This window comes from Sorex araneus, chromosome 2 (assembly GCF_027595985.1).
Source record: "Sorex araneus isolate mSorAra2 chromosome 2, mSorAra2.pri, whole genome shotgun sequence".
NCBI lineage: Eukaryota > Metazoa > Chordata > Mammalia > Eulipotyphla > Soricidae > Sorex > Sorex araneus.
The window spans coordinates 220,934,956-220,957,196 of NC_073303.1; the positions used below are offsets into that span (position 1 = coordinate 220,934,956).

The 22,241-nt window shown below is 37.7% G+C and overlaps 1 protein-coding gene across 1 annotated transcript; it reads left to right on the top strand.

The window, feature by feature from the left end:
* Positions 1 to 12,951: 12,951 nt before the first annotated feature.
* On the top strand, positions 12,952 to 13,902 carry LOC101537162 (olfactory receptor 6C2-like). Its single transcript, XM_004601886.3, has one exon. It carries the CDS (start codon positions 12,952 to 12,954, stop codon positions 13,900 to 13,902), a length of 951 nt encoding a protein of 316 aa, XP_004601943.2.
* The last annotated feature ends 8,339 nt before the right edge of the window (positions 13,903 to 22,241 follow it).

The window sequence follows — 22,241 nt, forward strand, 5'->3', positions numbered from 1 at the left end:
ATGATACTCTTTATGTCTATCCACTTAAAAGCAAATTTCATGACTTCATCTTTGTATCAGCTGCATAGTATTCCATTTTGTAGTTATTTCAATGTTTCTTTAATCAGTCATGTATTCTTGGGGACTTGGTTTCTCCCGATTCTGGCTATTGTGAATAGTGCTGCAATGCACATACAAATGCAGATGTCATTTTTACTGTGCTCTTTAGCATCCCCTGGATATATTTCCAGAAGTGTTATTCTTGGTTATATGTAAATTGAATTTCTAATTTTTTGAGAAATACCTATATTGTTTTCCAGAAAGACTAGGCCAGCGGGCATTCCCACCACACTTAATGATAGTACCTTTCTCCCTGCCTCTGCTACAGCATTGGTTGTTCTTGTTCTTTTTGATGTGTGCCAGTTTCTGTGGGTTGGACTCTTATTTTGATTTGCAGCTCCCTGATAATTAGCAATGTAGAACATTTTTCATGTTTCTGTTAGTTATTTGTATTTTTCAAGAAAGTTTCTGTTCATTTCTTCTCCCCATTTTATGATAGGGTTGGAGGATTTTTTCTTGTCAAGTTCTGCCAGTGTCTTGTATATCCTGCATATGCACATTCTTCTCAAGTGCGTCTGGAACATTCTCCAAGGTAGACTATATACTGTCCCACAGAATATACCTCCATAAAATTAAGAGGACAGAAATGCATCAGAAATCTTTTCAGATCATAAGGCACTGAAAATAGAGGTGAATCGCACAGAGAAACAAAAATTCAAATCAAACACCTGGAAATTAACTACTGAAAAACCAGTGGTTTTTGAGAGGAAATCAAAAGATTCCTGGAAACAAAGAGTATGAAGTCTCTAGTTACCAGAATTTATGGGAAATGGCAAAAGCAGTTTTAAGAGGGAAGTTTATAGCTCTACAAACATTCTTCAGGAAGCAAGAGTGAGCCCACATAAGACTTTCTTTATTTTTTTTTTTAACACACATAAATCTCTTGATGTCACAGCTTAAGATCCTGGAAAATGACCAACAAAATGAACCCAAACCATGCAGGAAGAAGAACATAATAAAACTTAAAGAAGAAATTAATGACACGGAAACCCAAAATAAAATCTGAAATATCAATGAAACCATGAGCTGGTTCATTGAGAAAAGAAACAAGATGAATAATCTACTAGCAAAACTCACAAAGAGTCAGAAATCCCCCTAATAAACAGAATCAGAAACAAAATGGGGGCCATACCAACAGAAATTCAAAGGTGAGTCAGAGATTACATTGAGAATCCTTATGACACAAAGCAAAAGACCCATGAAAAAAATGTATAAATTCCTTGACTCCTATAGTCCTAAAGCTGAACCAAGAAGTCTTGGAATACCTGAAGAGACTTAAGACCAGCAAGGAAATTGAAATAGTAATCAAAAGTCTCCCAAAAAACAAAAGTCCTGGCCCAGATGGATTCACTAGAGAATTTTTCCAAACCTTTAAAGAGAACTTACTCACTATCCTATTCAAACTGTTCCAAGAAATTGAAGAAACACTTTCAAAGTTTGACTTCAGCTGAATCTCACGAAGACAGTGTTCATGAAAAATGAACCAGTCCCTGATGTTCTACTTGCTGTCAATGGAATGAACATCTCCGATTGTAGTAGCTATGTTTACCTGAGTCAAGAACTCACATGAGAACGACTTGGCGCCAGAAATGCGCAAGAGGAAGAGAGAAGCATGGAACGCCTTCAAGAGCATTAAAGAAGTTTTTAAGAGGACTAAGAACCTCTGGATCTGGGCACATCTTTTAGATTCTACCATTCTTCCTGTGCTAAAATACACCTCAGAGACCTGGGCCCTATGAAGACAGGAAGAGAACACTATTCTCGTATCCCAAAGAGGAATCAAAGGAGCTATCCAAGGAGTATCACGTCTCACTCAACTGAGAGAAGGAATCTGGAGTTCTGACCTGTTGATGGTCAAGAATCAGCACCCTACCAGCTACGCTATTGCTCCAGCCATCACTTGTATCACTTGTCATCCCATTGATCTTCGATTTGCTCGAGTGGGCCCCAGTAATGTCTCCATTTGTCCCTGTCACGTGCTAGTGCAGCCCAGTGATATCTGCTTGCTCCAGGAACAGGAAGAGCCTCAGATCTTTCATTCAGGGATTTGATGAAGAAATCTGACCACCTAGTTGGTGGGTGGCCACGAGGTCTTCTGATGTTCTATGGAATCCATTGGTAACAGCTCTAGTCCAGCAGTCATCTTTGAATCACATTACATGACCGGCCCATCTGATTTTTGATGCCAAGGCAAACGAGACAGCATCCCTGATTCTTGACTGTCGATGTAGGTCAGAACTCTGGATTCCTTCTCTCACTTGAGTGAGATGTGATACTCCTAGCATAGCTCTTTCGATTCCTCTTTGGGATACCCTAATAGCATTCTCATCCTGTTTGCTTAGGTTCCAGGTCTCTGAGGCATATGTTAGTGCAGGAAGAACAGTGGAGTCGAAAAGATGTGCCTGGAGTCGGAGGTTCCTCATTCTCTTTTTTTTTTTTTTTTTGGTTTTTGGGTCACACCCGGCGATGCTCAGGGGTTACTCCAGGCTCTGCACTCAGGAATTACCCCTAGCGGTGCTCAGGGGACCATATGGGGTGCTGGGATTAGAACCCGGGTCGGCCGCGTGCAAGGCAAACACCCTACCTGCTGTGCTATCGCTCCAGCCCCTCCTCATTCTCTTAACCACTTCATCAACACTCTTGAAGGCATTCCATGCTTCTCTCTTCCTCCTGCGCAATTCTGGCACCAAGTTATTCCTCATGGTGATTTCTCGACCAGGTACACATAGCTGCTGCATTCGGAGATGTCTGTTTCATTGAGAGCAAATGGAGCTTCAGGGACCAGTTTGTTTTTCATGAACATCGTCTTGTTGAGATTCAGCTGCAATTCGACCTTTCCACATTCGTGGTTGAAGTCGGCCAGCATTTGTTTGGCTTGGCTAATGTTTGGTGTTATGAGAACGATATCATCAGCGAAGCGGAGGTGGTGTAATTGCTGACCGTCTATCTTCACACCAATTCTTTCCCATTCCAGTCATCGCATGGTGTTCTCATGGGTGGCACTGAAGAGTTTCAGTGAAATGGTATCACACTGCCACACCCCTCTCTATAGATCAGTGATCACTTCCTTTGTAGAATGGTGAGATCCTGGTGATGAATACAAAATACAGATAGTGGAGGATTTTGATATACTGAGTTTGAACCCCCTGTTTGGCTAGGGCTTCAATGACCACTTTATTCTCAACAGAATCGAAGGCCTTCTTTAAGTCGATGAACTTTAGACAGAGCAGCATCTTGAATTCTCATGAAACTTCAATGAGTTTGGCCACTGTGTGGATATGGTCAATCGTGCTGAATCCCCTTCGAACCTGGCTTGCTCGAATGGTTGTTCTTTGTCTAGTGTTCTGCGTATTCTATTCAGGATGACAAAAGTGAAAAACTTGTAGACGACAGACAGCAGGCAGATTGGGCAATATTTGCCGATGTCGTGGATGTCTCTCTTCTTGTACAACAGAATGGTCCTACTGGTTTTCCACTGAGATGGAACCAGAACCTTGCATTGAGACAGGTAGCGTGTGAAGAGTCGAGCCAGTGTATTGATGAGTACTGGTACTGGTGGCAGATTCTTCAGGTGTTCGGGTCTGACCTTGTCTGGACCCGGTGCTGTACTCATCTTTACCAATGAAATGGAGTGTCGGATTTCAGGAGGGAGAACCTTGGGAATGACATATCCATCCTGCGGAATTTGCTACATGGGCAGGTGGACATACATGGCTGTCACAGAGATCCAAGTAGAAGTCGTGAATAATCCTCTCCATTGCCTTTCTGGAAGATGTGATAGATCCATCGAGACATCAGAGGACAGTCATCTTGGTCTTGTAGTTAGCGAAGGACAGGAGAGCATTGCAAATACTTTTCCCGGCTTCTGCTGCACTGGCCAACACTACTGCTTTTCTCTCTATGAGGTCTTCCTTTATTGCATCTCTGTACAGCTTTATGAGCTCAGACATTAGCTTGTGGTTGCCTGAGGCTCACACCAAACCACGTTGACGAATGAGCTCGAGAGTTTCCGAAGACAAGCATCTGTTTGTGGCTTTCTCACTCTCAGCATTGTTCGCACAGTCGTGGAGGTGCTGAACCAGTCGATCATATTCCTCATTGATGTCAAGGATGGCATCTTCCCACTTTGCTGCAATAGTGCCAAAGAGCTCCCAGTTGGTGGTCATTCTGGGAGTTGCCTTCTTAGACTTAAATTTTGCAGACTTTTCTCCCAGCTCTGTGAAGTAGAAATATATACAAATATACAATATTTTCAGAAAGGACTTTATTATATGTACGACAAAGGAATGCAGGCAATGTATCAAATTATTGATGAGTCTTCAAAAGAAGGATTCCCTTCACAGATACATAATGACTTCAAATCTTCTAGACATTACACATTAGACATCAGATATTATATACGTTTTAGACATAACAGTAAATATAAATTAAATAAAATTATAATATAATACATGAATTTCTTTCATTGTAAACAAAATATCTTTGGATCATTTATGCCATTGACTTATTTATTTTCAGAAAATTTTCTTTTGGGTTGTTTTTTATTATGCCTGGTATGACCCTTTGGGCATAGAATGAAAATAATTACAAAATTAATAATTCCCCATAGAATATGTATAATTAGCAATTTGTTAACCTATCTGGAGAAATGATGACTCTTTGGTGTGAAGGGCTCTTTTACTTGCCTTTCTATTTCCAATTTAAATTTGGTAATAAGCATTATTATTTTAAACCAATTAAAGTGTAAATATTAGAATATTACATTGTAGTTGAAGCAAGATATTTTGTTGTTTTAACTGCATAAATAAACATGGCATAAATTTTAAATAGCATGCAAAGGTACAATTATGTTATGGAAAATTTCATAACCAAGAAATTGAGGTCATCAAAAGGGAATATAAGATAAGGTCATTAACCATATCATCATTTTTACCATTAATAATTTACATATTATCATTCATTTGGGGCTGTTGCGATCGTACAGTGGGTAGGGCTTGCATATCGCCGACCCGGGTTCATTCCCCAGCCCCTTCAGAGAGCTCGGCAAGCTACCAGGAGTACCCGCCTGCATGACAGAACCTGCAAGAAACCCATGGCATTTTCGATATGCCAAAAAGAGTAGCAACAAGTAACACAATGGAGATGTTACTGGTGCCCACTCAAGCGAATGGATGAACAATGGGACGACAGTGCGACAGTGCTAATACTCAATTTTTTATTAAATAAATAAGTCTCACCCAAGTGTAGTCTTACTTCCCATTGAACTAATACCCATAATCTTGTCTGATACCTTCTGGAACAAAATGACAGATTCATCATTAAAACTAAGTTTAATTGCCTTAGAATTCCACTATCTTGAACTATGTAAATTAAGGCAACTATTGTGAGAATAAAAACCAAGTACATCTATTTTTATTTTTAGCTTGTATTTGATCTGTACTGAGTGGTATCCGAGGCTTAGTCGTGACTCTGCACTTGGGATCATGTCTGGTGGTTCTCTGGGAAGCATACGTGGTGCTGGGGATTGAACTGGAGTTGTCTGTGTTCAAGGCATGAGCATTACTTCCTGTTCTATCTCCATAGCCTCTTTATATTGAACCTTGTGAGTAATCATTATAAAATGTTTTATAGCATATATATTCAAGGACATAAAACTTGTTAAATATACTAAATTCTGTATCCCAGTATTATGTTCATTACACGTTTCTTCTCACACTCAGAAGTTGCATGAACAATGGGTTCTGGACACTACAGAGACATATTTGTTCTGTGAATATCACTTAAAATATAGGTTCAGAACTTTTTTGACATATTATAGAACTTCAGAAATGTGTTATTTCTTGACGTAACTAAAGAAAAAATCCCAATAGCTGCTGAGTACAGGAGAGAAGCTGTAATTAGGGGTTTATTGTCATTCTTTTTTCTTTTTTTTTTTTTTTTTTGGAGTTAGCAACATTTTATTTCTTAACATGGTTGGGGTTATACATGTGTCTTTTTCTTATGTCATCTCAAGTTGTACCTTTATACTTTATACCCATATTATTTTTCACAAGGTAAATAAATGAATTATCAAAAAATGTCTCCACCATCTGGTTTATATGTCTTGGCACCTGATATATGTACAAAGATATAAAAATACCTTGTTAAATGTTTTGCTTATAGGCAGTTACATTATACACATTACCCTGGTTTTCTTAATAATTTAACTAAAAATAAAAATGGTATTTTCCCAACTTGAGTTGCTCTTAATTAATGCAGAATATATTCAAACAAAGAAGTATATTATCACATATATAACAGAAAAAGACAGTTATTTCAGCTCTGGTTGGCTCTTTTTTATAACCTTGGTAAGTCAATTGCCTATGTTTTCTTTTCAAGAAAGCCCTATAATAATTGATCAGATGATCACTTAGATGTTCTCTGAATCTAAACTTTAAAAAAACTGGTAATTCTACAAATAAAGAATCTATAGAATATCCTGAATTTCTTTTCTAAAGGCCTGTATGATATTCAAATGATGGCCAACTGGTACTAGCCTGTTATTTGATATAGCAAAGAACCATAGCATGTTATTCATTGAATGTTCATATTAGAACATTCAGAGTTAACTGGTAGAGAAGTAGAAGTTATCGCTAAAATATCTTAAAGTTTTAAGAAAAAATTGTTAAGTAGTGTTACTGCATAGTTCATATTGGTGCTAAAGGTGACATAAATTCAGAGAAAGAACTAACCTAAAATTAACCTTTTTTGCATGACAGTATTCAACATAGTTCTTGCTGATTCTAGAAGATAAGATAAAATCATCATTTAGCACTATCCACCTACTTCCTCAGTCTTGATTCTTAGAAATGCTATACAATGGTCATCATATTTTTAACCAGTAAGTTCTTATTTTATTTCAATTATGTTTAGACACTTTTCAAAGTTGGAGGAATACTATACCTATCCTTAAGCTGCTCTTTTATTTATTTATTTTTAATTAGAGAATCACCGTGAGGGTACAGTTACAGATTCATACACTTTTGTGCTTATACTTCCCTCATACAAAGTTTGGGAACCCATTCCTTCACCAGTGCCCATTCTCCACCACCCGTAAACCCAGTGTCCCTCCCACCCTCCCCAATCCCATCTCCCCCCCACCCCACCCTGCCACTGTGGCAAGGCATTCCCTTCTGTTTTCTCTCTCTAATTAGCTGTTGTGGTTTGCAATAAAGGTGTTGAGTGGCCGCTGTGCTCAGTCTCTAGCCCTCATTCAGCCCGCAACTCCCTTCCCCCACATGGCCTTCAACTACAATGTAGTTGGTGATCGCTTCGCTGAGTTGACCTTTCCCCGGAACGTGAGGCCAGCCTCGAAGCCATGGAGTCAACCTCCTGGTACTTATTTCTACAGTTCTTGGGTGTTAGTCTCCCACTCTGTTATTCTATATACCATAGATGAGTGCAATCTTTCTATGTCTGTCTCTCTCTTTCTGACTCATTTCACTCAGCATGAAACTTTTCATGCCCATCCACTTAACTACAAAATTCTTGACCTCCTTTTTTCTAACAGCTGCATAGTATTCCATTGTATAGATGTACCAAAGTTTCCTCAACCAGTCATCCGTTCTGGGGCATTCGGGTTTTTTCCAGATTCTGGCTATTGTAAACAGTGCTGCGATGAACATACATGTGCAGATGTTGTTTCGATTGTACTTTTTTGCCTCTCTGGGATATATTCCCAGCAGTGGTATTGCTGGGTCAAATGGGAATTCAATATCTAATTTTTTGAGAGTCGTCCAAATTGTTTTCCAGAAGGGCTGAACCAGTCGGCATTCCCACCAGCAGTGAAGAAGGGTCCCTTTCTCCCCACATCCTCTCCAACAGCGGTTGCTTTTGTTCTTTTGGATGTGTGCTAGTCTCTGTGGTATGAGGTGGTATCTCATGGTTGTTTTGATCTGCATCTCTCTGATGATTAGTGATGTAGAGCACTTTTTCATGTGCCTTTTGGCCATTCGTATTTCTTCCTTGGTAAAGTTTCTGTTCATTTCTTTGCCCCATTTTTTGATGGGGTTGGATGTTTTCTTCTTGTAGAGCTCAACCAGTGCTTTATATACCATTGATATCAACCCCTTATCTGATGGGTATTGTGTAAATATCCTTTCCCATTCTGTGGATAGTCTTTGGATTCTGGTCACTGTATCTCTTGCGGTGCAGAAGCTTTTTAGTTTAATGTAGTCCCATTTGTTGATCTCTGTTTTTACTAGATTGCTTAGTTCCGTGTCACGTTTGAAGATACCTTTATCTTCAATATCGTGGAGGGTTTCGCCGACCTTGTCTTCAATGTACCTTATGGTTTGTGGTCTAATGTTGAGGTCTTTAATCCATTTTGATCTGACTTTTGTGCATGGTGTCAGGTCAAGGTCTAAACCCATTTTTTTGCATGTGGTTGTCCAGTTGTGCCAGCACCATTTGTTAAAGAGGCTTTCCTTGCTCCACTTCACATCTCTTGCTCCCTTATCAAAGATTAGATGGTCATACATTTGGGGTTGTGTGTAGGGATATTCCACCCTGTTCCATTGGTCTACGGCTCTGCCTTTGTTCCAGTACCATGCTGTTTTAATTGTTACTGCTTTGTAGTAAAGTTTGAGGTTGGGGATGGTGATGCCTCCCATCATCTTTTTCCCAAGAATTGTTTTAGCTATCCTTGGACGTTTGTTATTCCATATGAATTTTAGGATTGCTTGATCCATTTCTTTGAAGAATGTCATGGGTATACTTATAGGGATCGCATTGAATCTGTATAATGCTTTAGGGAGTATTGCCATTTTGACAACATTGATTCTCCCTATCCACGAGCAGGGTATATGTTTCCATTTCCTCATGTCCTCTTTGATTTCATGGAGTAGCGTTATGTAGTTTTCTTTGTAAAGGTCTTTTACTTCCTTGGTTAAGCTGATTCCGAGGTACCTGATTTTCTGGGGCACGATTGTGAATGGGATTGCTTTTTTCATGTCCCTTTCCTCTGCCTCATTGTTTGCATATATGAAGGCCATGGATTTTTGGGTATTGATTTTGTAGCCTGCAACTTTACTGTATAAGTCTATTGTTTCTAAGAGTTTCTTAGTAGAGGTTTTAGGCTTCTCTAGATATAGTATCATGTCGTCTGCAAATAGTGAGAGTTTGATTTCTTCCCTTCCTATCTGGATGCCCTTAATCTCTTTTTCTTGTCTAATAGCTATCGCAAGTACTTCCAGTACTATATTGAAGAGGAGTTTTGAGAGTGGGCATCCTTGTCTTGTGCCTGATCTCAGAGGAAAGGCCCTTAGTTTTTCCCCGTTGAGGATAATGCTTGCCGTAGGCTTGTGATAGGTGGCTTCGACTATCTTGAGGAAAGTTCCTCCAAACCCCATTTTGGCGAGGGTTTTCATCATGAAAGGATGTTGGATCTTGTCAAATGCTTTCTCTGCATCTATTGATATGATCATATGGTTTTTATCTTTACTTTTGTTGATATGCTGGATTATGTTGATTGATTTCCGAATGTTAAACCATCCTTGCATCCCTGGGATGAATCCCACTTGGTCGTGATGTATGATCTTTTTGATGAGTTGTTGGATCCTATTTGCTAGTATTTTGTTGAGGATCTTCGCATCGGTGTTCGTCAGGGAAATTGGTCTGTAATTTTCTTTCTTAGTGGTGTCTTTGTTTGCTTTTGGTATTAGGGAGATATGTGCTTCATAGAAACTGTTTGGGAGAGTTCCTGTTTTTTCAATTTCCTGGAAAAGTTTGAGGAAAACAGGCAATAGGTCTTTTTTAAATGTTTGGAAGAATTCGCCAGTGAAACCATCTGGGCCTGGGCTTTTGTTTTTGGGGAGGTTTTTGATTACAGTTTCAATTTCCTTAACATTGATGGGTCTATTCAGGTATTCCAGGTCTTCTTTCTTCAGTGTTGGGAGATTATAGGAATCAAGGAATCCATCCATTTCTTTTAGGTTCTCCTTTTTTGTGGCATAAAGACTTTCAAAGTAGTCTCTAATGATCTTTTGAATCTCACTGGTTTCTGTTATGATGTCCCCCTTTTCATTTCTGATTCGATTTATTAGAGTTTTCTCTCTTTCTTTCTTTGTGAGACTTGCTAGCGCTCTGGAAAGAGGCCACGCCCACTTTTTAGGCCACGCCCCTGAGATGAGGACACGCCCCTAAGCAGCAGAGTGGGGATTGGTCAGGATCGGACGGCGGCGGCGGAAAGGTGCCAGGCAGGGGCTTCAGGAGAAGCCCCGAGCCGCGTCGGGCAGGGGGCGGGGAGGGGGGCTTCTCCGCGCTGAGGCAGGCTCTCCAAGGGATTGCCTGTTTACCTGCAGGATGGAGATTGGTCAGGATCCGACGGCGGCGGCGAAAAGGTGCCAGGCAGGGGCTTCAGGAGAAGCCCCGAGCCGCGGCTGTACTTATTTTTCTTTTAAATAAAGTTATTATTTATCAGAATTATATAGGTGTAAATTTCAATTTCTAATTGCATTTAAAATTTAGAATTGATGAAAAGCATTGATATGGAAAGTTATATCGACAATATAGTGAGATAATACCTTCTGGTATTATATAGAATTGATAATTATGTCAGTGACTTTTTTTTTCTTTGGTGTCACACCCATGATGAACACAGGTTACTCCTGGCTTTGCACTCAGGAATTACTCCTGGTGATGTTTGAGGGACGATATGGTATGCTAGAAATTGAGCCTCAATCGGCTACGTGCAAGGTAGATGCCCTATTCGCTATACTATTGCTCAGGCCCCATAATGCCAATGACTTATTAAGAAAAAACTGTATATGTTTTCTCCACAGCAAGCGAGCGAATCAATAAAAAGTGAGCATAATATGCATATTCGTAATATAACACCTTCAGTTATATAAAACTTACATATATAATTTAAGAGGTGAGTCAATCACAGAACAGTTTGTACTGATTTTTCACATTACTCAGGCATCATTTTTAACAACTTTCCAGCAAATAAATGAAATATAGGCTGAAATTAATTTATCTGCATTACAAGGCTACAAATACTTAGTGTTTTGGTAATATAATGTTACCACATCACATCCACCACCAAGTTACTGATACCTCTCTTCTGAAGTATGAGTTTAGTCCATGGCCATACCACCCCAAACTTGCCCAATATTGTTTGCAGTATGAGATTATTCAAGCATAATTTAGGATTCTCTATTCTCTAATGTCGTATTAACTAGATTGTGATGCCTGTGTGGAAAAGTGCTCCAATTTCCCAAGGAATACAAAAGGAATGAATTCTCCTATTTCCACTCGACTGTAAACCCTGCCAGATTTTCTTCTTACAGTCTGAGGTAGGGATTATTTCAATAATGATTATAAAGATCAATGACATTGTCTGAGCAACAAAAACAGAACAAATTTTAGTACAAATCCAAGTTAAAGTTCTCTTTCCAAGGTTTCAATAAGATTCTGGTAGTGATAATAAAGATACATATATGGAAATTAGAGACAGGAAAGCAGCACTGTTGCTTTCTCTCTATTAGGATTGTATGGCAACAGACATTGATTTTTCATTTTAGCATACTAAGAAATGCATGAAACAAGAAATATTAGTGGTGTAAATGAAGCAGTATTTAATAATGCTCCTGTAGAATTTAAATAAATGTGAAGTTTCTGAGCCCACATTACATTAGTTAGAACGACCATGAATTAGACACAAAATTGAACTCCTGTGTGTGGTGAAAGCAAATAAGTAGGGAGAAGGAAATTTTGAAACAAAAATAAAGCAAAAGACTGAAAACAAAAAATTAAATAAATGAGCATATGATGCAAGCAAAAATATAAACTATCATGAAATATAGTAGAAATGTCAAATTTAAGGGAATGCTAATATAAAGTGCCTAACGATGGAGCAACAACAAGTTGGCTATGAGAAAGGCAGAACCTTACCTTCTAGAATATCTCTCCATATTCTGAGTAATTATTGATAAGATATGCAAATGTAAACAAATACAAAAAAATTATTTACATTATTACCATCCAAATATATGTCTTCATTGAATTTTAATTAAAAAATTTGAAAGATAAAGTTTTAAACCCATTGAAAGTCATGAGACTATTCCAAAGTACATAAAGCTCAAAAATAGGGGCTGGAGCGATAGCACAGCTAGTAGGGGGTTTGCCTTCACGTGGCCGGTGCGGGTTCATTCCCAGCTTCCCATATGGTCCCCACAGCACCGCCAGGAGTAATTCCTGAGTGCGTGAACCAGGAGTAATACCTGTACATCGCCAGGTGTGACCAAAAAAGAAGCCAAAAAAAAAACAAACATTCAAAAATAGTCAAGTCAAAGAATTACACATTAATTGACATTTCTAACAAAAATCCTGGGTTGGAGCGATAGCACAGTAGGTAGGGCATATGCCTGCCTGCCACCGACTGGATTTGATTCCTCAGCCCCTCTTGGAGAGCCTGGCAAGATACCAAGACTATCTCGCCTGCATGGCAGAGCCTGGCAAGCTACCCTGGCATATTGAATATGCCAAAAACAGTAACAAGTCTCACAGTGCAGATGTTACTGGTACCCACTCGAGCAAATCGATGAGCTATGGGATGACAGTGATACAGTGACAGTGAACAAAAATCCAAGTAAAAGTACCATTCTTTTCTTTATCCTTCTTTTATCTCTTCCCATTTTACACATTGATCAAGATATAGGACTGGATGAGAAATCACAAACCAGTAACCACATTTATCCTTGTGGGATTGACAGATAACCCACAAATGCAGATGTGAAAGAAATGTTGTTTCTTTACCGTTCATTCATCTCTCCATTTTACACACAGATCAAGAGGATTCAGAAGCTAATAATGCAAAATCACACAGCGATAACCACATTCATCCTCGTGGGATTAACAGATGACCCACATCTGCAGATTCTACTTTTCATATTTCTACTTATCACCTACATGTTGAGTGCTGTTGGAAACCTAACCATCATTATCCTCACCTTTGTGGATGCCCACCTTAAAACTGCCATGTACTATTTTCTGCAAAACTTTTCCTTCTTAGAAATCTCATTCACATCTGCCTGTATCCCGAGATTCTTGTACAGTTTAGCAACAGGAGACAGAACCATTACCTATAATGCTTGTATGTCTCAGTTATTTTTCACAGACCTATTTGGAATAGTAGAATTTTTCCTTCTGGCAACTATGTCCTATGACCGTTATGTAGCCATCTGCAAACCCCTTCATTACATGACTATAATGAATCCCTTGGTCTGCAAAAAACTAATTTCTGGCTGTTGGATAATTACACTGTTGCTCTTAATTCCACCAGTTGGCTATGGACTGACACTGGAATTCTGTGACTCTGAAATCAACTATTTTCTTTGTGATGCTAATCCTCTCCTGAAGATCTCATGTTTTGATACAGAATTCATAGAGAAGATGGTTCTTTTTTGCGGTTCATTTTTCCTATTAGTGACTCTCACATTTGTGGTTTGGTCCTATGGAAGTATCATTCACACGATTCTTGGATTCCCCTCTGCTCAGCAAAAGAAAAAGGCATTTTCTACCTGTTCCTCCCACTTGATTGTGGTTTCCATCAGTTATGGCAGCTGTATCTTCATCTATATCAAACCTTCGGCAAAAGATGAAATGGCTACTAATAAGGTTGCTTCAGTATTCCTTACTTCCATCTCTCCCATGTTAAACCCATTTATTTATACTCTGAGAAACAAACAAGTGAAAAATGCCTTTAAGGACTTTCTAAAACGACTACTGTTCTTGGGGCCACAAAAATTTCACAGGGGTTAAGGAACATTCCTTACATGTATCTGATCAAGGTTATCCCAGCAGCACAGCTGAGAGTGATTCTTGAAAAACAAATCAAGCAATAAGCCCTAGGCACCTCCTGATGTGCCTCCTTAAAAATAAGCAAAAAACACACAAAAATCTTACTGCCCTTAAGCAATTAAGAGCATGGTAGTTAAACATTCGGCAAACTCAAGCGTTATGCATTTAGTCCCTTTGTAATCTGTCTATATTTTATATCATCAATGATCAAGTCACTCTTCTCCATATAGAGTAGCTTCTCTGACTAAAATAAAATGTAAAACATCTAAATACAACTTATTTTATGAATTAATAATAATCTCTCCATATCTAGAAGGCACTATGTCTATTTAAATGATTTCATGTCTAGTCCATATCTATTTGTCATGCCTATATACATGCATAAATAGTGAATAAAAAGTAACTTACAAATATTTATAATTAGATGAAAGTGAATAAATTTTAACCATAAAATATGATTTAGACATTATCTCTGATTTCTCTAATCTCTATCAAAAAATTTTGCATGGCCGTGTACTAACTACCTTTATCAGATGAAATTTTTGTCAACATTTGCCTTGCAAATGGCTGACCTGAATTTGACCATAATCTGGTTGATTACCTGTCTTTCTTTGTCTTTCTTCTAATAAATGTTTTCTAAAAAAATTCAATATATATATGTGTGTGTCAGCATATGAAAACACACATATATGTATATATATTTACTAAAATAAAACTCTGATAAAATTGAACAGATATCTAGCCTCATGCCCTTCATATGGAAAATCCACATTTGTTCCCTTGTACACATATGATTACAGAGTCAGGAGTAATGCCTAAGCAATGGAGAGTGTGACTCAAAATAGTTTCAAAATGTCAATATGGGGGTCATGAATTTAGTTCAAAGAATTGCAGTACATGGCTTGCATATTTCAAGAACTTTGCTAATATCACAGCCTCCTGAGCCCTGTTTGGTGTAAAACTAACATAATACTGTCAAAAATCCACTGCCAGGACAATTACCACTAGGAGAAAGAGTCTACTGCAGATAATGGAATCAGTTTTATTATTAAATAATCAAATATTTTAATATTATTTTAATAACTCTAGCTTTGCAGCACTGTCGTCCCATTGTTCAACGATTTGCTCAAGCAGGCAACAGTAATGTCTCCATAGTGACACTTGCTCTTACTGTTTTTGGCATATTGAATCTGCCAGGGGTAGCTTGCCTGGCTCTGCCGTGGGGGTGGGATACTCTCAGTAGTCTGCCGGGCACTCCGATAGCGACAGAGGAATCGAACCCAGATCGGCATCTCACAAGGCAAATGCCCTACCCGCTGTGCTATTATTTTAGCAGTATAATGTGGCATAAAATTTGTAATGTTTTGATTTATTTAGTTGACCACCAAAGACAGAGTGGAAAATCTACTAATTTTATCATATTTTCAGAATTGAGCTAATAAATTTGGTGTCATATTTTGTCAGCATATAAAGTCAAAATAGTAGAACAAGTCTAAAAATTTACACTCTGAAGGGCTAGTACTGTTGGTAGGACACTTTTCTTGCAGTGGCAAATCCAAGTTATATCCCTGCATTCCTTAAGGGCCAAAAGCACTCCCAGGAGTGATTCCAAAGTGTAAGACCAAAAGTCAGGCCTGAACATCAATGCGTATACCTCTTCCCCCAAAAAGGCTAAAAAGTAAAACTATGAAATAGGATTGGTATGAGTAATTATGTTTAGGGAGTCGTACTGCTAGTTATTAAAAGTATTAAAAGTATTAAAAGTATACAGAATGTGAGATGAATGAAACTGATGCTTATAAGTTACCAAGAGAGTTTCAGAATTAAGTAGACACAATGTGCTTGCTGAACATTTCTTCAAAATTTTATTGTATCTAAATTTTGGTAAATTTTATTGTATCTATATTTCTTTACTTCAAGAAAAGATGTTCATATCATACATCAGGTATTCATGAGGCTTTAAGAAAAGTCACCTATGTAAAATGTTAATATGATAATAAGAACTTATCAAAAATATTAGAATAAAAAAAATTTGTCTTTTGGGCAACATGTTGCTGCTCAGGGCAACTCCTGACTCAGTGCTACCAATGGTAGTGTGACCCAAGAGACTCTATAGCATGGCAAGAATTTACCCAAGGTCAACCACACCGCTCTACTCACTATATTCCTAGCACTATATCATGGAATATTGTTTCTTTTGTTGTTTTTTAAGAAATAGAGTTGGGCCACACCCACCTATACTCAGGTATTTCTACTGACTCAGTGTTCAATAATTATACCTAGCAGTGCCTAGAAACACATATACAGTGCTTGCAACAGAAAACATGTCATCCATATACAAGTCAAGCACGTTAACAAATCTGTACAATCTATCTGGCACATCTGTGTTGTATCTCTCGAGATTTGTCCACTAAATGTAATTAATAAATTCAAGCGAATATATATTTATTAATATAATTATATGTTCTATAATTGAAAAAATATTCCACTAGTTTGTAGTTTTTTAATTCTTAGAAAATTTTTACTTATGTTGAGTTAAATTCATTTTTAAGTACCACCAATAGAGTACCACATATTTATAATAACATTAACATATATAAAATATTTAAAAAAACACAAATAATGTTGGTGGCTGATGATGTTTAAACACTTTCCCATAGTTTGGAAACCCACTGCAGTCACCAAGCGTAATGTTTATGAAGAAGACCTTTAAGACTCATTTTGTCTTTTGTAGAATTTTATGAAAGCTGCTTTGAGTAAAAGAAGGAGAGTGTTTTGACAGATAGCTCATATTTAAAGGGGCAACTTTATTTCTTTATCCTTTATCTTGGACACTAGGATGCATTTTTATTCTTCAAAGACATGAATATTACAATGTTTAGAGATTTCTGACTTCAAGTTTTATATTTGAATCAATAAAATTTCACATCCCTCAAGATGTCATCTGGCCAATTTGATAATGATTAGACTAGTCCATAGGAATGAAAAAAGTATCAAACTACCATAAATTAAGTGGGTTCTCTATATCTTGGTCACTGTTTCTTTTAAGGTGCAGAAGCTTCTTAGTTAATGTAGTCCCATTTATTTATTTGTTTCCACTTACTACTTCTGTGGTTTTTCATCCTTAAAGATGCCCTTAGCTTCCATATCATGGAGGGTTCTGCCTATATTTTCTTCCATGTACCTTAAGAAATCAGGTCTGATATTGAGGTCTTTAATCCACTTTGATCTGACTTTTGTGGTTGGTATTAGACACTTATCTGAGTTCATTTTTTTGCACGTAGTTGTCCAGATTTACTTGCACCACTTATTGAACAAGCATTTCTTCCTACCACTTCACATATCTTTTGTTTGTTTGCTTGCTTGTTTGATTTTATTTTGGGTCAAACCAAGAGATGCTCAGGGCTTACTTCTGGCTCTGCACTTAGGAGTTACTCCTGACAGTACTAGAGGGGCCATATGGGATGCTGGTAAATGAACCTAGATAGGCCACGTGCAAGGCAAACACCCTACCCACTATAATATCACTTCGCCACCTTGTATTTCACATTTATTGATCCTTTATCAAACATTAACTGATCATAAACTTGAGGAACTGTGTCAGATATTGAACTCTATTTTATTGGCCTGAGGGTCTGTTTCTATTCCAATACTATGTGTTTTTAATTAATACTGTTTTATAGTACTGTTTTTCCATGGGGAAGGTGATGCTGACCATCTCTTTTACCTAAAGATTGCTTTAACTATACTTGGGGGTTTATTGTTCATAAGAATTTCAGGAGTGTTTCGCCTATTCCTTTGAAAGATGTCATAGGTATTCCTTTACGGATTGCATTGAATCTGTATAATGCTTTGGGGAGTATTGCCATTTCAACACTGTTAATAATCCCAATCTATGAGCAGGGCATGTGTTTCCATTTCTTAGTTATCTCTTTTATTTCTTAAAGTAGTTTTTTATAGTTTTCTTAGTATAGATCCTTCAACTTTTTAGTTAATATGATTCCAAAGCACTTGGATTTCTGAGCCACTATTGTGAAAGAGTGTGTATTTATTTAAAGAAAGGTCCATTTCTTCTCTTTCATTTTTTGGATATAGAATGGCCATGGACTTTTGGGTGTTGATTATATAATCTGTCACTTTACTGTATGAATCTATTATTATAGAGTCTTTAGGATTTTCTAAGTATAGCCCCAAGTCATCTGCAAATGGTGATAGTTTGACTGCTTCCTTTCCGATCTGTATGCCCTTGATATCTTTTTCTTGCTTAACAGCTATGGCGTGTACTTCCAGTCCAGTTTTGAATAGAAGTGTTGAGAATAAGCAGCCTTGTCTTGTCCCTAGTCTTAGTTTTTCCTCATTATGAATAATGCTGGCTATGAGTTTGTGGGATAAGACTTTGAAGATAGTGAGTAAAGTTCCTTCATTCCCATTTTGTTCAGAGTTTTTATCATAAATGGATGCTGGATCTTGTCAAAAACCTTCTCTTCATCTTTTGATATGATCACATGGTTTTATCATTCCTTTTATTGATATGGTGTATTGTGTTTATTGACTTGTGATTGTTGAACCATCCTTGCATCTAGGGGATGAATCTTACTTGGTCATGGTGTTTCATTTTTATGAGTCATTGGATTCTATTTGCTAGCATTTTGTTGAGGATCTTTGCCTTCTGTGTTCATCAGGGATTTCAATCTGTAATGCTCTCTTTTCTGTGGTGTCTCTATCTGCTTCGGGTATGAGGGTGATATTTGCTTCATATAAACTGATTGAAAGTGTTTCTTCAATTTCTTGGAAAAGTTTGAACAGGATTGAGTAAGTTTTCTTTAGAGACTTGGAAGAATTCATTAGTGAATCCATCTGGGCCAGGTTTTCTCTTGGGGGGAAAAGACTTTTCTTTTATATTATTATTTCAATTTCCTTGATGGCAATAAGTCTGTTCAGATATTCCAAGACTTCTTGGGTCAGCTTTAGGACTTCATAGAAGCCCAGGAATTTATGTTTTTTTTTAATGGGTCTCTTGCGTTGAGTCATAAAGATTCTCAATGTAATCTCTGACTTTCTTTGAATTTCTGTTGGTATAGACCCCATTTTGTTTCTGATTCTGTTTATTAGGGGTTTTTCTGACTATCTTGCTAGTAGATTATTGATCTTGTTTCTTTACTCAATGAACCAGCTCATGGTTTCATTGATATTTCAGATTTTATTTTGGATTTATGTCATTAATTTCTTCTTTAAGTTTTATTATATTCTTTTTCCTACATCATTTAGGCTCATTTTCATGGTAATTTTCCAGGATCTTAAGCTGTGACTTTAAGAGATTTATGTGTGCAAAAAAATAGAGAAAGTATTATGTGGGCTCACTCTTGCTTCCTGAAAAATGTTGGTAGAGCTATAAACTTTCCTCTGTTACTGTTTTTGCCATTCCCCATAATGTTCTGTAACTAGAGTCTTTGTACTCTTTGTTTCCAGGAATCTTTTGATTTCCTCTCAAAAGCCACTGGTTTTTCAGTAGTTAACTTCCAAGTATTTGATTTAAATTTCTGTTTCTGTGTTTGAAACAAATCTATTTTCAGTGCAGTATGATATGAAAAGACTTTTGATGCAATTTCTTGAAAGTTAACTACTGAAAAACCAGTGGTTTTTGAGAGGAAATTTTATGTAGGTATGTTCCATGGGCCAGTATATAGTATGCCTTGTAGAATATTCCATGCGCACTTGAGAAGAATGTGCATATGCAGGATATAAAAGACACTAGAAGAACTTGACAAGAAAAAATTCTCCAACCCTATCATAAAATGGGGAGAAGAAATGAAGAGAAACTTCCTCAAAAAATACACATAACCATCAGGAACATGAAAAAATGCTGTACATTGCTAATTACAAGAGAGCTGCAAATCAAAACAACAGTCAGATATGTTCTTATCCACAGAAACTGGCACACATCAAAAAGAACAAGAACAACCAATGCTGGAGCAGAAGCAGGGAAAAAGGGACTATCATTAATTGCTAGTGGGAATGCCAGCTGGCCAAGTCTTTCTGGAAAACAATATAGGTATTCCTCAACAAATTAGAAATTCAGTTTCCATATGACCGAAAATACCACTTCTGGAAATATATCCAGGGGATGCTAAAGAGCACAGTAAAAATGACATCTGCATTTGTATGTTTATTACAGCATTGTTCACAATAGCCATAATTTGGAAAAACCAAGTTCCCAAGAACAGGTGATTGATTAAACAAAAGTCGAAATAACTGTATAATGGAATACTATGCAGCTATTAGAAAAGATGAAGTCATGAAGTTTGCTTTTAAGTGGATAGACACAGAGAGTATCATGCTAAGTGAAATGAGTTAGAAAAACTCATTTAAGACATAGAATGACTGTACTCATTCTAAACATGAAATAAGATAATATGAGAGTAACACCGAAGGACAATTGAGAAAGGGGCTAGGAGGATTGTTCCATGGGTGGAAGTTGGCATCATGGTAGAAGTTGGTTCCATGGTGAAAGAAGGCAGTTGGGCAAGAGAAGGGACCACTATGTCAATGATAGTAGCAGGGATCACTCGGGATGGAGATGTGTGCTTCAAGTAGACAAAGGACCAAACATGATGTCCTCTCAGTATCTGAATTGTTAACCATAGTGCCACAAAGTAGAGAGCACATAAAAAAGGAAGGTGCTTGCCACAGTGGCAGGGTGTGGGATGGGTGGGATTGGTGCTAAGGATACTAGGAACATTGATGGCAGAAAATGTGCACTGCTGGAGGGATGGTTGTTTAATCATTGTAGGGTTGAAACTAAATCATGAAAAGCTTTTAAACTATTTTACAGTGACTCATTAAAATTTTTAAAAGAAGTGGTACAGGGATAGTGTTTGAGGGTCTTAGGGCATTTGTTGGTTTGAGGATGCTATAAGTTTGTATTTCAACACCATCAAAAGTTGTTCTAAACACATTACTGAAACCAAGATTAGAGCACAATAAAAACCAAGCACGATGCCGGTCGGAGATCATGCCATGTTAAGGAGCATGCCACAGATCCTAATGAAATTGCAGGCACCACAAGATTCACAGAATATTTTCAAGTAGAATCCAAGGAGCTTTAAGAACCAGGGGATGATAGGTAATCCTTGACACCACAGAGTTGTAACAGTACCGAATCCTCAGGTTTCTGCATTGTATTTCTGGTCCTTTTTTTAGTCTAGTCCTGGATGACTGAGTGTTACCCAATCACAGCATATATAAATAAAGCTTAACCCCAAAAAGAAAAATATATATGGGTATTTTATTGACTCTTCCCTAAGATTTGTGCATTTTTTCCCAATATGTTTCTATCCAATTGCTCTAAAGAATTGTATCCCTTTCATTAGAGGGCAGACTATACTATACAAAAAGTTGTTTTCTTCTAGATTTTGTTTTGTTTTGAGTCACATCTGACTGTGCTCAGGGCATCATCTTGACCCTGTGCTAAGGAGTCTCTCCTGATTGGGCCTCGGGAACCACATGTAGCATCAGGATAAAACTGATCTGCTGTCTACAAGATAAATATCTGACCCATCATACTATCTCTCAGGCATAGAATAGTTTTTATAGAGTTTTACCTAATAGTGCATAGTGCTCTATTTCAGGGTTTACTCCTGTAGGACTCACATGACGCACAAGCAGTGTTCGTGATTAAGCTGAGGTCGACCACAAAAAGTGCAGTCTCTTTGCCTGCCCTCCTATCTCTAACGCCCATCAAATATGTATTTATTATCAAGAAAACTGGTCATTCTCTCTTTATGATAACAGTGGCTAGCACTCATATCTACGCATTTATTATAATGAAATTGAGTTATATTCAGTTTACACTTTGGTATCTGAGTTTAAAAGATTCCAGAATTATGGCTTTTCAACTGTCAACAGTTAAATTCTTGGTATCTAGGAAACTTATTATTCCTTGTCCCATAGGACATGGTTCCCAGTGATACCTTTGTTAGTCTTCACCAAATTTCAGTTCTGTTAGTTTCATTAATATTAAGTTTGGTCACAAAGGGCCATTTATATCCACAGAGGAACGTGCATACCATAAGAGATTGGTAACATAACATTTATCTTCAATTCTTAAAATGCTTTCTTTGGGCTAGAGTGATAGTACAGCAGGTCGGGTGAAGACCATGTATGTGCTCCTCCTGATTAGGCTGTCCAGCCCAGCCTGGGCATGACTCATCCCTGAGCATAGATCTAGGAGTAAACCCTGAGACCAGCCAGCTGTGTCTTCCCACTCCTGCTCTTCCCCATTCCACAGCACAACATATACA

Excerpts from the sequence above, each read along its gene's own strand:
- LOC101537162 (XM_004601886.3), top strand. The coding sequence starts at position 12,952 with ATGCAAAATCACACAGCGATAACCACATTCATCCTCGTGGGATTAACA.